The 15,426-nt window shown below is 36.7% G+C and overlaps 1 protein-coding gene across 1 annotated transcript in view; it reads right to left on the bottom strand.

The window, feature by feature from the left end:
• Positions 1–12,689, bottom strand: part of LOC132547153 (phosphoinositide 3-kinase adapter protein 1-like) — a 19,790-nt gene extending 7,101 nt beyond the window's left edge. Inside the window, exons 1-9 of the mRNA XM_060210908.1 lie at positions 12,640–12,689; positions 10,464–11,009; positions 10,044–10,176; positions 9,042–9,293; positions 7,877–8,076; positions 7,493–7,574; positions 6,743–6,802; positions 4,705–4,806; positions 1–219 (exon numbers count right to left, since the gene is read on the bottom strand). The exon at positions 1–219 is cut by the window's left edge and continues 101 nt beyond it. Of these exons, the coding sequence (XP_060066891.1) occupies positions 1–219; positions 4,705–4,806; positions 6,743–6,802; positions 7,493–7,574; positions 7,877–8,076; positions 9,042–9,293; positions 10,044–10,176; positions 10,464–10,940 (1,525 nt within the window). The 5' untranslated portion in view covers positions 10,941–11,009; positions 12,640–12,689. The remainder of the gene's footprint in view (positions 220–4,704; positions 4,807–6,742; positions 6,803–7,492; positions 7,575–7,876; positions 8,077–9,041; positions 9,294–10,043; positions 10,177–10,463; positions 11,010–12,639) is intronic.
• Between the last annotated feature and the right edge of the window lie 2,737 nt (positions 12,690–15,426).

The raw sequence follows: 15,426 nt of genomic DNA on the forward strand, positions 1-15,426 counted from the left end.
TTTTAACAACATCTATATAATGTTCCCGAAGTTCCTCCAAGTTTTGTTGTTTTTGACGTACGGAAGCCGAAGGGTTGCTATTCCTCTTTTTCCATGATTCAAAGAGTCTCAAGGCCTCTTCCTGAGTAAATTGTCCCTCCTGTGTCATCTTCGTAATTTCTATGAGCTCGTCCATTGCACGCGATCCACTTACAGATTCGTGTTCATACCTTTGAGCATCTAAAGAACAGAATTAATAGAATTAGCGTTTTTTTGTCCTAATATATTCATTTGACTTGAATAGGGCTACCTACATCTAACAAGGCATTGTCCTTTTTCAGCCTTCAGCTTATAAGAACGGTTATGATAAAAGTATACCTTGCTTCTGTTTCTATTTCCAGGCGTTAATGCCTATGTATAGTGTACATGTGTGGGAGTGATGAAGCCTATAGTGTACATGTATAGCAGTGATGAAGCCTATAGTGTACATGTATGGGAGTGATGAAAGCTATAGTGTACATATGTGGTTGTGATGAAACCTATAGTGTACATGTGTTGGAGTGATGAAACCTATAGTGTACATGTATGGGAGTGATGAAGCCTATAGTGTACATGTGTGGGTGTGAGGAAGCCTATAGTGTACATATATGTGAGTGATGAAGCTTATAGTGTACATGTGTGGGAGTGATGAAGTCTATAGTGTACATGTGTGGGAGTGATGAAGCCTATAGTGTACATATATGGGAGTGTTGAAGCCTATAGTATACATGTGTGGGAATGATGAAGACTATAGTGTACATGTGTGGGAGTGATGCAGCCTATAGTGTACATGTGTGGGAGTGATGAAACTTATTGTGTACATGCGTGGGAGTGATGAAGTCTATAGTGTACATGTGTGGGAGTGATGAAGCCTATAGTGTACATGTGTGGGAGTGATGCAGCCTATAGTGTACATGTGTGGGAGTAATGCAGCCTATAGTGTACATGTGTGGGAGTGATGAAGCCTATAGTGTACATATATGGGAATGTTGAAGCCTATAGTATACATGTGGGAGTGATGAAGACTATAGTGTACATGTGTGGGAGTGATGCAGCCTATAGTGTACATGTGTGGGAGTGATGAAGCCTATAGTGTACATGTGTGGGAGTGATGAAGCCTATAGTGTACATGTGTGGGAGTGATGAAGCCTATAGTGTACATGTGTGGGAGTGATGCAGCCTATAGTGTACATATATGTGAGTGATGAAGCTTATAGTGTACATGTGTGGGAGTGATGAAGTCTATAGTGTACATATATGGGAGTGATGAAGCCTATAGTGTACATGTGTGGGAGTGATGAAGCCTATAGTGTACATACATGTGGGAGTGGGAGTGTACATGTATGGGAGAAGCCTATAGTGTACATGTGTGGGAGTGATGAAGCCTATAGTGTACATGTATATCAGTGATGAAGCCTATAGAGTACATGTAAGTGAGTGATGAAGCCTATAGTGTACATGTGTGGGAGTGATGAAGCCTGTGTACATGTATGGGAGTGATGAAGCCTATAGTGTACATGTGTGGGAGTGATGAAGCCTATAGTGTACATGTGATGCCTATAGTGATGTGTGAGTGATGAAGCCTATAGTGTACATGTGTGGGAGTGTTGAAGCCTATAGTGTACATGTATAGGAGTGATGAAGCCTATAGTGTACATGTGTGGGAGTGATGAAGCCTATAGTGTACATGTGTGGGAGTGATGAAGCCTATAGTGTACATGTATGGGAGTGATGAAGCCTATAGTGTACATGTGTGATGGCCTATAGTGTACATGTGTGGGAGTGTTGAAGCCTAGTGTACATGTGTGGGAGTGATGAAGCCTATAGTGTACATGTGTGGGAGTGATGAAGACTATAGTGTACATGTGTGGGAGTGATGCAGCCTATAGTGTACATGTGTGGGAGTGATTAAACCTATAGTGTACATGTGTGGGAGTGTGTGTACATGTGTGAATGAAGCCTATAGTGTACATGTGTGGGAGTGATGAAGCCTATAGTGATACTATAGTGTACATGTGTGGGAGTGATACTATGTGTGTGGGAGTGATGAAGCCTAGAGTGATGAAGCCTATAGTGTACATGTGTGGGAGTGATGAAGCCTATAGTGTACATATATGGGAGTGATGAAGCCTATAGTGTACATGTGTGGGAGTGATGAAGCCTATAGTGTACATATATGGGAGTGTTGAAGCCTATAGCAGTGATGAAGCCTATAGTGTACATGTATGGGAGTGATGAAGCCTATAGTGTACATGTGTGGGAGTGATGAAGCCTATAGTGTACATGTGTGGGAGTGATGAAGCCTATAGTGTACATATATGGGAGTGATGAAGCCTATAGTGTACATGTGTGGGAGTGATGAAGCCTATAGTGTACATGTATGGGAGTGTTGAAGCCTATAGTATACATGTGTGTGGGACTATAGTGTACATGTGTGGGAGTGAAGCCTATAGTGTACTATGAAGCCTATAGTGTACAGTGTACATGTGTGGTTGTGAAGCCTATAGTGTACATGTGTTGAAGATGAAGCCTATAGTGTACATGTGATGAAGCCTATAGTGTACAGTGATGTGGGAATGATGAAGCCTATAGTGTACATATATGGGAATGTTGAAGCCTATAGTATACATGTGTGGGAGTGATGAAGACTATAGTGTACATGTGTGGGAGTGATTAAGCCTATAGTGTACATGTATAGCAGTGATGAAGCCTATAGTGTACATATATGGGAGTGTTGAAGCCTATAGTATACATGTGTGGGAGTGATGAAGGCTATAGTGTACATGTGTGGGAGTGATGCAGCCTATAGTGTACATGTGTGGGAGTGATGAAGCCTATAGTGTACATGTGTGGGAGTGATGGAGTGATTAAGCCTATAGTGTACATGTGTGGGAGTGATGAAGCCTATAGTGTACATATATGGGAGTGATGAAGCCTATAGTGTACATGTGTGGGAGTGATGAAGCCTATAGTGTACATGTATAGCAGTGATGAAGCCTATAGTGTACATGTATGGGAGTGATGAAGCCTATAGTGTACATGTGGTGGGAGTGAGCTATAGTGTACATATGTGGTTGTGATGAAACCTATAGTGTACATGTGTTGGAGTGATGAAACCTATAGTGTACATGTATGGGAGTGATTAAGCCTATAGTGTACATTTGTGGGAGTGATGAAGCCTATAGTGTACATGTGTGGGAGTGATGAAGCCTATAGTGTACATGTGTGGGAGTGATGCAGCCTATAGTGTACATGTGTGGGAGTGATGAAGCCTATAGTGTACATATATGGGAATGTTGAAGCCTATAGTATACATGTGTGGGAGTGATGAAGACTATAGTGTACATGTGTGGGAGTGATGAAGCCTATAGTGTACATGTGTGGGAGTGATTAAGCCTATAGTGTACATGTGTGGGAGTGATGAAGCCTATAGTGTACATGTTTGGGAGTGATGAAGCCTATAGTGTACATGTTTGGGAGTGATGAAGCCTATAGTGTACATGTGTGGGAGTGATTAAGCCTATATTGTACATGTATAGCAGTGATGAAGCCTATAGTGTACATGTGTGGGAGTGATGAAAGTTACAGTGTACATATGTGGTTGTGATGAAACCTATAGTGTACATGTGTTGGAGTGATGAAATCTATAGTGTACATGTGTGGGAGTGTTGAAGCCTATAGTGTACCTGTATAGCAGTGATGAAGCCTATAGTGTACATGTGTGGGAGTGATGAAGCATATAGTTTACATATATGAGAGTGATGAAGCCTACAGTGTACATATATGGGAGTGATAAAGCCTATAGTGTACATATATGTGAGTGATGAAGCTTATAGTGTACATGTGTGGGAGTGAGGATTTACATGTTGATGGTGAATACTAAGGGCACATCAGCTAATGATATGAGACACGTGTCCACATATTGAGAGTACATACTGAGGATATTATAATTAAACGAGATATGCCTACATATGGAGGTTTATATTGGGGTGATATAAGCCAACGAAGTAACATGTTTTAGGTATATACTGAGAATATGTAGATTACGGTTATAAGTTATTCATATTAAGGGTATAATAAAGATGGTATATAATAAATTTTATACAGCGTATTGATTAGTTACATGGCGAGCTTTTCATTCCCATAAATACTTCGGGTGAAAGAGGAGTATCCATGCTGAGCTGTGGGTTTTGGTCGTCACATTCAGACGAGACGTTTTGTTGTCGATCTGGCAAAATAAAGGATGTCGACATGCAGAAAATCATATACGGTAATGGAAGCATTTTTGTCAAGTCATCTATTTCATGCTGCGCTCCCGTGATAAATACTGTAACATATATCCTGTTCATGCATAATACTTATTTTGGACTTTTTACCCATAAATAACCATCTCATGCGTTAGTGTCAGAGTTCAGTAGAGAAGGCATACTGAATTCTTCATTGGTGTTTCCTTCTAAGAATCACATGTGCCAAAATTAAAAAGACTAAAAAATGACTTGGTGAAACAATAGAGAAATGAAGAAAAATTCTTTTTTTCATATTCTGTTAATATCTTCATTATGAAAAATATTTCTATGTAGTCGGACGCTAACATTTAACCAGCGTGTTCCGAACAAACTAAGATGTTGCCATGCAGCCATCACCAAGAACAAACATGAACATATAATTAAAATGTACATTACATACTCTCAGTGTTATCTCTCCTCTGAATAACGGGAGTGGAAACCCTTGGGAAGGGCTGTGGAGGCCGATCATCGTACTTACTGGAACTGGGTTGTTCGTGTTCCACTTATGTTATAATTAAAAGTCAACAAATCACAACAAATTATTTGGAAATCGCATCTTACGTGAACATGAATTTTAATTGGTTACTTTAATACCATAGTGTTTATATATTTTATAAAAAATAAAAGAATAAAGAATCACATTTGCCAAAATTAAAAAGACTTAAAAAATGACTTTGTGAAACAATGGAGAAATGAAGAAAAACTTTTTTTCAAATTCTGTTAATATCTTTACAATGAAAAATATTTCTATGTAGTCGGACGCTAACGTTTAACCAGTGTGTTCCGAAAAAACTAAAATGTTGTCATGTAGCCATCACCATTAATTAAGGGAGTTTTGTGGCGACTGAACAAGGTTGTACATTTCATTAAAACACTATGCAAACTTTCGCAAAGTCATAACAGATCGTCCACTATCAAAATATGGCTACGTAAGTTTTTTTGTCAGTGCACATATAAAATCATGTATTTTAACAGAAGTTACCGAATTCTGAATAAGTTTTTCAAAAAGACGTTATGAAAAAAATCATTTGAATCCGAAAGCAGTTGGGAGCAATATACTATACGTTGATACTGTTAAAGTGTGTATCTCGAGAAAAAATTATAAGGACATAATCAGCTCCATGTTTATACAATATTTAAAAATACTGCAAAGAAATGACATTGAAATACAGAGACGAAACTGATTTATAAATAAATGTGGTCAGGGAATGTAATATAAAGCGCGTTCATTGTTTGACTCCATTGAATCTAACTCTAAAGTTGTATCTAAAGGGACTGTTGACTTTTTGTGTCTTTTGTATAGTTTTCACGATCGCAGTTGGAAGACATTGCTGGTGAATTTTAGTCCCCAAGATTTGGCATAAGCTGCATACCTTATTTTTATTCATTTGAATAGTGGCATGAGTCAGAATATACACATGTACTTGACATTGTTGTGGAATGATCAGATATATTAGGAAATTTATTGAAGTATGGGTCTAGTGCACCTTCCAATCTAGGTTTTAATTATTAGTTGGATAACTTTTTGTTTCCCTCATTTGACCCCTAGGTTTCAAACATTAGGCCCATAGCAACAGTACCGAGTCCTCGAAGAAGGAAACAGTTGTGTGAAACAGTTTAATTCATTGTTTTGGCTCTACTGTATTAAACTCTGAAGTTGTATTTATAGGTAAAACTCGTGTGACTCTTAAACCATCTTGTTAGTATTGGTCGTAATGATTATCGTAATCATAGCCAGTATATCATTGATGATCCATATAATTATATTACAAAAAGAAAGAGACTAAGCGGAGACATGTACCTCTCTTTCTTATTATAATCAAGAGACGATTACCGTGATTTTGGGAGATAACTACCTGTACAATTCAAACGTGATCTTGGATTTCTTTATCTTTGAGTGATGATAACAACATTGTATAGAATATTGAACAAAAATATGTTGACAATATGTCGACATGTCAACGGAATTTCATTTCAAACTCAAATGCGATGAAATTAAAGAAAAATATGAATTAAAAGAGTTATTAGCAGGAATACCATTGAAAGTTCATGAAAAATAAAAGTCTGGTGTTCCATAAGGATAAGCGCTTTCTGCTTCATCAACGACATCCGTCAAGTAAATTTGTAATCATTCCGACTGATTCAGAAGATATTTTGTATATTTTTTTTTCTGTGCGGGAGAACACAAAGACGCACAAACTGAAAGACTACGATTTAATCAAAATATCCACTTACTAATCACTGATAGTATTGCAACATTAATTTACTTCGCCATGTAACGGCCAAATTTGGTTGGCGGACTATGACAGTAGTCATCAATGATTTATATATATATATGTGTGTGTCATTAACACTTTAGGTTTGGATAATATTGAATAAATAAATTCTGCCAATTAAGAAAATTAAGATGGATAATAATCAGCTATATATTGGCCTACCTGGCTTTGCTGGGGGACCAGGTACATCCATTGGTATGGAATAAATCTTTATTTCACTCTCTAAAAAAGAAAAGAAAAGAAAAAGGCATTTCAAAATAACGAATCTATTACAATATACAAGACTATTAATAGCACTTTTCTCGATATCCAGTGTAATTTTTTCTCTTGCTCACACAGATTACTATAAAATATCTTCATAATACGAAAACAGGATTGCTCTTATCTTTAAACAAGACCAATTAAATGCTATTATCGATGATAAAAATATATGCAAATATAGACACATATATCCTTCCCAGTATAAATTGACACCAATGGAAAATAATTTGGTCGAAATAAATGTTATACCAACACCTGCCCGCTTCATTGTTAATGTTTTCGACGATAAGATATTTTTTTATAAAACAAAAAATGGCATTTCAGATATGCTGGTTTGTACATAACTGAAATGTCGATTTTCTGAAGAAGAAAGTCAAAACATCAAAGAAAATTAACAAATTCCGCATTCAAACTATTTAAACGAGAAAAAAAAATAATAATACAAAATCACATAGAGGATCAGACCAGGTGTTCCGGAAGGGCGCATATTTCTGTTTCATCGACCCCACCAAGAGTGATAAACAAAGTAAGTAATGTTACGAGAGTAAGCTACACAACAAGGGAACCAGGCATGCATCACACAAATGCTCTTCTGAGCAATAAAGTAAAATGCATATTTCATGTTGAAAATGAATTTAAGTGATTACAAACCTGGCGTACTAGTTTCGGATTTCTGCAGTTGTTTCTTATTGAGATAAACCGAACCAAATGCCAGCTCCATGGCTTCAGTTTCCTTAAAGTACAGAATATATACTGACTTACAGAAAGCAGATGACATAGCAGATGTACAAAATCAACGAATGTAAACAATGCTTTGAGAAAAAAAAACAAACAAACGATAAAAACAATGCAATGATGAAAGCTACTTAACCTGCGAATTGGATAACTAAACTTCCTTTATAGTCTCTAATCTCGACACATTCTTGAAAATTTCTATTTTTTACATCGTGTGATAATCTGATAGATTAATTTATCATCACAAAAACACAGAAAATGTCATTTTAAAAAAATATAACGAAATAAACATGAACTAACCAAAAATGACTTTGCGTAGTCCTCGAGATCAGGAACTCCTGATTCCATGGCTAAATCGTACACATTTTTCCCATTAGAGTTGGTGATGCGGCAGACTTCGCTTGATCGGGGTAAATTCATTAGGTGTAACCAAAGATCATAAAGACCATTCTTGGCGGCAAAGTGTAGCAACGTTGGTACTTCAGAGCTCGACTGTGAGTCTGTCAAGGTATTTTTAGGTTGATAAAGAATTTCAGAATGATGAATGAAATACCTAAATCAATAAGTATTCAATGTTTAACTAACGAATTCAAGACGTATCATGGAGCTACAAGGTACACTCAAAGGTTCAAGATGTACCACATATTCTTAAAGTCTAAATGTACCATATAATTATTACCCAAACTCTTGATGTACCACGGAATTCCTGGGTAAACTTTGAAATTCAAGACGTTTAACACATCTAAATCACAAAAATATAAATGCATCGCATAGTTTCCACACAAGATTAACATATTTTAGAGTTATAAAGTAACTAACAAACTCATTATGAGTCGACATATCAATGCGTCAAGTTTACAAGTAACAATGTGCTTGAGAGTTCTTTTCATCCGACGGCTACAAGAGCAGACCCTTTAATATTAATTTTTTTATCATTTCAGAATATTTGAGTGTCAACAGCTTAATGACAAATGTAATTGGGTAACAAGTACAGCCTATGAAAGCCTCTCCATACATAAACAAGTTTACAAAACATCAATCAAATAGAGAATAGATTACATTTATTTCATCGTGAATGGAACATTACAATCTAGAGTATCATTATGAAACAAAAATAGATAAAAAAAAACCACTACCGTCAGTTATCGTCAATGAATGAAAATTTAATTTATAGTCTAGTCAAAATAAGGTGCCAATGTCCCTTTAAATGGAGGCAGGCACACACTCAAACTCTGCATACACACTCACAACTCTTTGTCCATGAAGTTGTCAAACATACTCAATCCTGACCCAGCATTTGTAGATTAAATGAATGAAAGCTCAGTTCCTGTTGACACAAAATAGAAAATACCTTAAATAAATTAATTTATATGCTTAATATACAAATATATCCTTAGTATACTAGAAAGCATAAGAATATGATTATGCTGTCGATAGCGCATGTACGGGCACGAAACCGTCTTACCTTGGAAAGTTTCTGACATATTCGTTTGCAGTAATGAAATGTGAGATTGATCTTCTGGGGAGCTTTGCTTGAAGATTTTAACGAGAGTTTTATCCAAGGTGTCCCTATCATCTGAACATATACCAAGTAATTGACATAAGTAGGATGGACACTCGTACGCTGCTAACATAGGTAATTGAAACTTCAATTCACATGTTCCAACCTGGTTGTCGTCAATGAAGACATGTACTTTGTTTGGTCCTTCTGATAAATCTACAAGAGACGAAAATAAAGGATTTTTTTCTATTTCTGTAAAGTCGGGATCATATCGAAGTCTTGAAACAAATTCTATAGAAAAACAAACACAAGTGAACAGATTCTTGGAATATAAGTTCGGTGATATAGTTGTTTGACAAGTTGGGAATATGGCAGCCGTATTATACTTCTCTTAAGGAAGGACTTTAGACATCTCAGAGGACAATAGGGGGAATCAAATTTGGCCTGAACACATCAAACATGAAATAGTATGCAATGTGAAGAAGAAGTGTGAACTGTGTCAGACAAAAGTGGAAACGAATAAAAGTGTCGAAAATTCTTCGGAAACATTCAAACGTATAATAGATATGGTGATATCGGGGTACATCACTCCGAGAAAACTAGAATTGTAGCAATGAGGTGGCGGTTTGTGCACACTTACATTGCAGTATAGAATTTTTACAAAAGATTTTGTTTGTCATTTGACAGGGATTTTGGAGAAACATTAATTACAGGAAATATGGTAGACGCCCTGAGGGACTTACTAACTGATAGACGTACTGACGAACAAACGATTGTGGGACAGAAGGGACACTACAATGAATTGTAGTCATTAGATGGCGGGTTTCTTGTAGTTTGTGAGAATAATGAGTGAACAATTTTGAATAGTGGAGAAGTTAAAGAATATCGAATAAATCTTTATATGTTGGGGTTCTTTACCCAAATATTTGTTACCATTTATTAGATTTAAGAAGATGTAGTTCTTACTTTTTGCTGTGAACATAACGCAGAAGGGATTATAAGCCTCCGTGTGAATTCGAGACACTATACTCTCTCCACAACGCACCGTAACAGTGCCTTGCACTTCTTGCTCGAAATTAAGATACACAACTGAAGGCTGCTGTAAACAAGTCAACATTGAAAGAACTGACAATTAAATGATAAAACATTGAAAGAGCTTGATATCCTTAGAATAAAATCTGTCTAAAACTATTACTGTCGTGCAAGGTTTAAACATATTTTAATGTCATAACACATCAATAGAAAACCCATATCAGACCCGTTTACTTGGCATTATATATAATATATAGAAAAAAAATGAAATGTGTAAACTTGATATTCATGGCAATTTTCTCATCAAATTCCATTAATCTTTTTCAACAGAGAAGATGATGTGATAGACCGTACCTGGTAAACCATGTCTGGCATCATTCGAAATTTCAAAGTACATTTCTTCTGACAAAGATGTCGTTTCGTGCCAGCTTGTTCTGTGCTATCTACAATTTCCAACAAGTCAGAAACTAGACTATAGATTTCTGTCTTATCACAAGTCACTGTGAGTAGTTTACGCGAGTGAAAGAAGGTATATTTATCGAAAATGGATTCCAATTCTTCTTTTGTCGTGAAGCATTCTAAAAGCACAATGTTTTCATAGTCTTTTAGCCCTTCGATTGCATTTTCTATATCGTCATCAAGCATGCAGGGCGATATGAGGACGGCAACGACTGTAGAATTTTTAATTGTGGTTTCCATTATCAAACTATCCCTTTTGAAGTCACACAACACAGGTGAAATGTCGGCTTCGGATTTTGATAGAAGCTTTTTGAGATATATGGCCCACTTTTCAGCATCGTCGGCGTGGTAAATGATCGAAATGGAAGGCATGTTTATGTTATATCAGTCAGCCGAGTAATGTTGTTGTCCGTAGATCACGTGACCGGTCTGTTAGTCCACCTGAAATGAAATTCAGTTGTTTTAGCAAGCGTATCATAGGTTGCAAAAACTTTTGAATGTTAACCCGTTACATAAACAAATATATATATTTCTGTGTAAACGCAGGCTCAACTTTTCTAATCGATATGCAGAAAATCACTTTAAGTTTTCCAAAAATTGTCATAAAATGTCAAACATTGACACGCCGTCAAAATGAGCGTGCTTAAAACAAACAACAATGACTTCATTACTTTGATATATGATGTGAATATAACCCGTATATAACGATACATGTTGACTTTAGAAACGTATCCCCAGAAAACCAGGAAATTAATGTATATTTAAAACACTCTCTTCTCTTCTTACGTCCTGAAGATAACTTCCGACGTATTGTGAAAATATAGTTCAAGTATCTGTACCATCTAGAGCCGTATATAAAGCAGTATGTTTCATAAGCAACACGCAACTTCATCATTACTTTTCCACGAAATAAGACATCATACTTAAATACAGATGTACACCATTTATAGATAGTTCGGTAATATTTATTGCGTTTTATTTTTTCCCCGTGACGCAAACAATTCAAGCAGGCAATTACGATTTCAGATGAAATTATGTTTTTTTAATTCGTGTTTTAAGCTATAGCCATGGATGCTTTCACGAGGTAAATCTATATTGTGTATATCACAGGATATTACGTTCCGCTCGTGAATGTGATAAACATAAATGTCCTTGATTGTACAGTTTTTAAACATTTACTGGTCTTTGTAGCATCATAATAGACAGTTTCACAAATGGTCTAAACGTTGCATCAAATTGAGTATTAACAATCTGATATCTATCAGTAATTATGGATCAAATTCTGCTACAAGGTATGAATGATTGTACACAGACACACAAGGGATAAACGTCTCTTAATGGAATCAGCTGGGTCACTGTCGCCGTCAAGTCATGTTAGGAAGTAATTGTGAAAAGTGAAAAAAACTGGCCGAAACCTGTGTCAAAGTATAGATTGGGGAGGTGCCCCTACATTTTTTGACTAATGCAAATTTTTCTTTCTTTTTCTTTTAACTATATATGGTGTAATGACATACGCAACTCTTGATGAGTGTTATACACGTCTACAGACACCTATTATCAAAATGGCATACACAAACCTGGATCAGTGGGCGAAAATGTCTACAGACACCTATTATCAGAATGGCATACACAAACCTGGATCAGTGGGCGAAAATGTCTACAGACACCTATTATCAGAATGGCATACACAAACCTGGATCAGTGGGCGAAAATGTCTACAGACACCTATTATCAGAATGGCATACACAAACCTGGATCATTGGGCGAAAATGTCTAAGACACCTATTATCAGAATGGCATACACATCAGACACCTATTATCAGAATGGCATACACAAACCTGGATCAGTGAGCGAAAATGTCTACAGACACCTATTATCAGAATGGCATACACAAACCTGGATCAGTGGGCGAAAATGTCTACAGACACCTATTATCAGAATGGCATACACAAACCTGGATCAGAGGGCGAAAATGTCTACAGACACCTATTATCAGAATGGCATACACAAACCTGGATCAGTGGGCGAAAATGTCTACAGACACCTATTATCAGAATGGCATACACAAACCTGGATCAGTGGGCGAAAATGTCTACAGACACCTATTATCAGAATTGAAGTAATTTCCATGCCTGTTAATCCTACTTTCATGAAGAGTAACATACTAACTGCTGAATTCTCCATCACGTATGAATTTATTCAAACACCATATTATCATATATTGTTGATAGAGCTGCATAATGTTATATTACTGACAGGTCCGTGAAGGTCGAAACAGCTGTAGGACGTAATATTACTGACGAGTTCTATAAGGACGAAACAGTTGTATGATGATGCACCACTGACGAGTTCTATAAGGACGAAACAGCTGTATGATGATCACCACTGAGGAGTTCTATAAGGACGAAACAGCTGTATGACGATGCACCACTGACTGGTTATATAAGGACGAAACAGCTGTATGATGATGCACCACTGACTGGTTATATAAGGACGAAACAGCTGTATGATGATGCACCACTGACGAGTTCTATAATGACGAAACAGCTGTATGATGATGCACCACTGACGGGTTATATAAGGACGAAACAGCTGTATGATGATGCACCACTGGCGGGTTATATATATATATATATATATATATATCATGTGCTGTAATCATTCTCGTCCTATGTAATTTATTGTTACATATAACACTTGACTGAATAGGATTCGGATGTAATAGGGTCTCCTACAATGAGCAGATCCGTTTTCTGAATTAAACATTAATTATCTTTCCGTTTGTTCCTATGTTCGTTGTTACATTATAAACTCTCGTAAATACGAGATCTTGTATCTGTCTATTTGTTTGTTACTTAACTAGGGTGTAATTATTTGTGATGTTGATAGCAAGAATGAAAAACAAATCTGCAGGAAAGTATATGGTTCCACTCAATACTCCACATATGGCATTATCTCATTGAAAGTTGAAACTATGTATTGTCCTTTTTTATATTAAGCATTGTGTGGCATTCCTTATAAAGTCATTTGTGTATTACCAGTTCATGAAATGCCAACGGTTTAGTAATATTGCGAGTAATATACACAGATTTAGGTTTTATTCTGTTACAACAAAACGAAAATTTGAAATAGTAAATATATGCATTGAACTGCTTTCAGCTAGAATTCATTGGCTCATGAATGCAAATAGGACAAGGGAAAATTCTAACATGAAGCGCTGACATTCTCCGTTGATATAATCTTGTGATGTTGGGTTTGTAAGTCATTCCAGTCTGTCTACATCTGCGTTCCAGTTATATTTTAAGATTACGTTTATCATTATTAAAGTACAAAACAAAATATGACTAAGTAAAAACTTCAGCCCAACATTAGAAAGCACTTAAACATATATGTGGCAATATCAACAGACCAATGGATACATCACGGAAGATCACTAACCGGAAGTCTATGACGTAATTCTGATAACTCGAAAACCTAAGGGGTTCGACATAATAATAATAATAATATACAACATTTATATAGAGCACTATCTTTTTTGACAAAATACTCTTATGCGCTTCACAATTACATAATAATCTTACTACAAAATTTGCAGAACATGTATAACACAGTAATCAACATATGTAACACAGTAACCAAATCAAGTAAGTAGTGGTGAAAGTATGTATATACAGGACGTCTGCGTGAGAGTCTAAAATGCAGACGTAAACAGGTGGGTTTTAATATCCCTCTTGAACTTGGCCAGGGATTTTGACTTTCTAGTAGCAGATGGTAAGCTGTTCCACAAAGTGGCCGCTACCTTTCCAAAGCATCGGTTATCATAAGTCACAGTCCGAGAGTTCGGAACGCACAACAAGGATTCTGTCTCCGATCGTAGTGATCGTGACGGCCGATAAACGGTGACAAGTTCCTGCAAATATTCAGGAGCTGTTCCATTTATTGCCTTGTATGTATACATCAAAATCTTGTACTGTGACCGGAATCGCACGGGCAGCAAAAGCAATAAGTAAAGGACTGGTGTAATGTGGTCCCTCTTTCGAGTACGGGTAACTAGGCGTGCTGCGGTGTTCTGTACCCTCTGCAGGCGGCTCATTGGTGTATCAGATACACCAACGAGTAACGCGTTACCATAGTCTAACCTAGAAGTAACAAGAGAATGTACCAATGTCTTGCATGCATCTGTGGTGATGAACTGACGGATACCCCCAATGTTTCTGATTTGGTGATAACAGGAACTGGCAATTGAGTTTATCTGTTTCTCCATGTTCAGAGAGCTATCAAAGTGTACACCAAGGTTTCTCACAGCTTGGACGGCCTCAATAGTTTGGGCACCGACCTTTAACTGGAGACCTTTAGTGTGTTGACACTTGTGGGAAAAGACGATCAGTTCTGTCTTTTCCTGATTGACATAATGAAGTTTTACTTTAATTTTACTTACGCAAGAAGTGACCTACAATTCGGGATATAAAATGATTTTCAAACAACCTTTATGGGGATTTTTTTTTACAATATCATGGAATCGGTCCAAAATGTGACGTCGACTCAATCTTCTATGTGTGACGTCATCAAGTCTATTGCGAAAGTTTTTTTTTTTTTTTTTTTTAGAAATGTAACATTACTAGTATTAGTTTTATTTTTCCAACTGTAGAAAATTTAGCACGAGAACGAGGCCGGGCGTTGATGGCCGGATTTTTGACCGCTCTCAGGTAAATTCGTCAATAATTGTTTTTAAGTACTCTGTTTCACTCCTGTGTGGTGTGATTGTATTATACATTGGACAAATGAACTTTCTGACGTATTTTATGTACAGAGGGACAGTTTCAATCTGGAAACTTTGGGTGTGACGGTTATCTCAAT

Source organism: Ylistrum balloti, unplaced genomic scaffold (genome assembly GCF_031769215.1).
Source record: "Ylistrum balloti isolate Yb309-2 unplaced genomic scaffold, AGI_CSIRO_Ybal_v1 Utg369936, whole genome shotgun sequence".
NCBI lineage: Eukaryota > Metazoa > Mollusca > Bivalvia > Pectinida > Pectinidae > Ylistrum > Ylistrum balloti.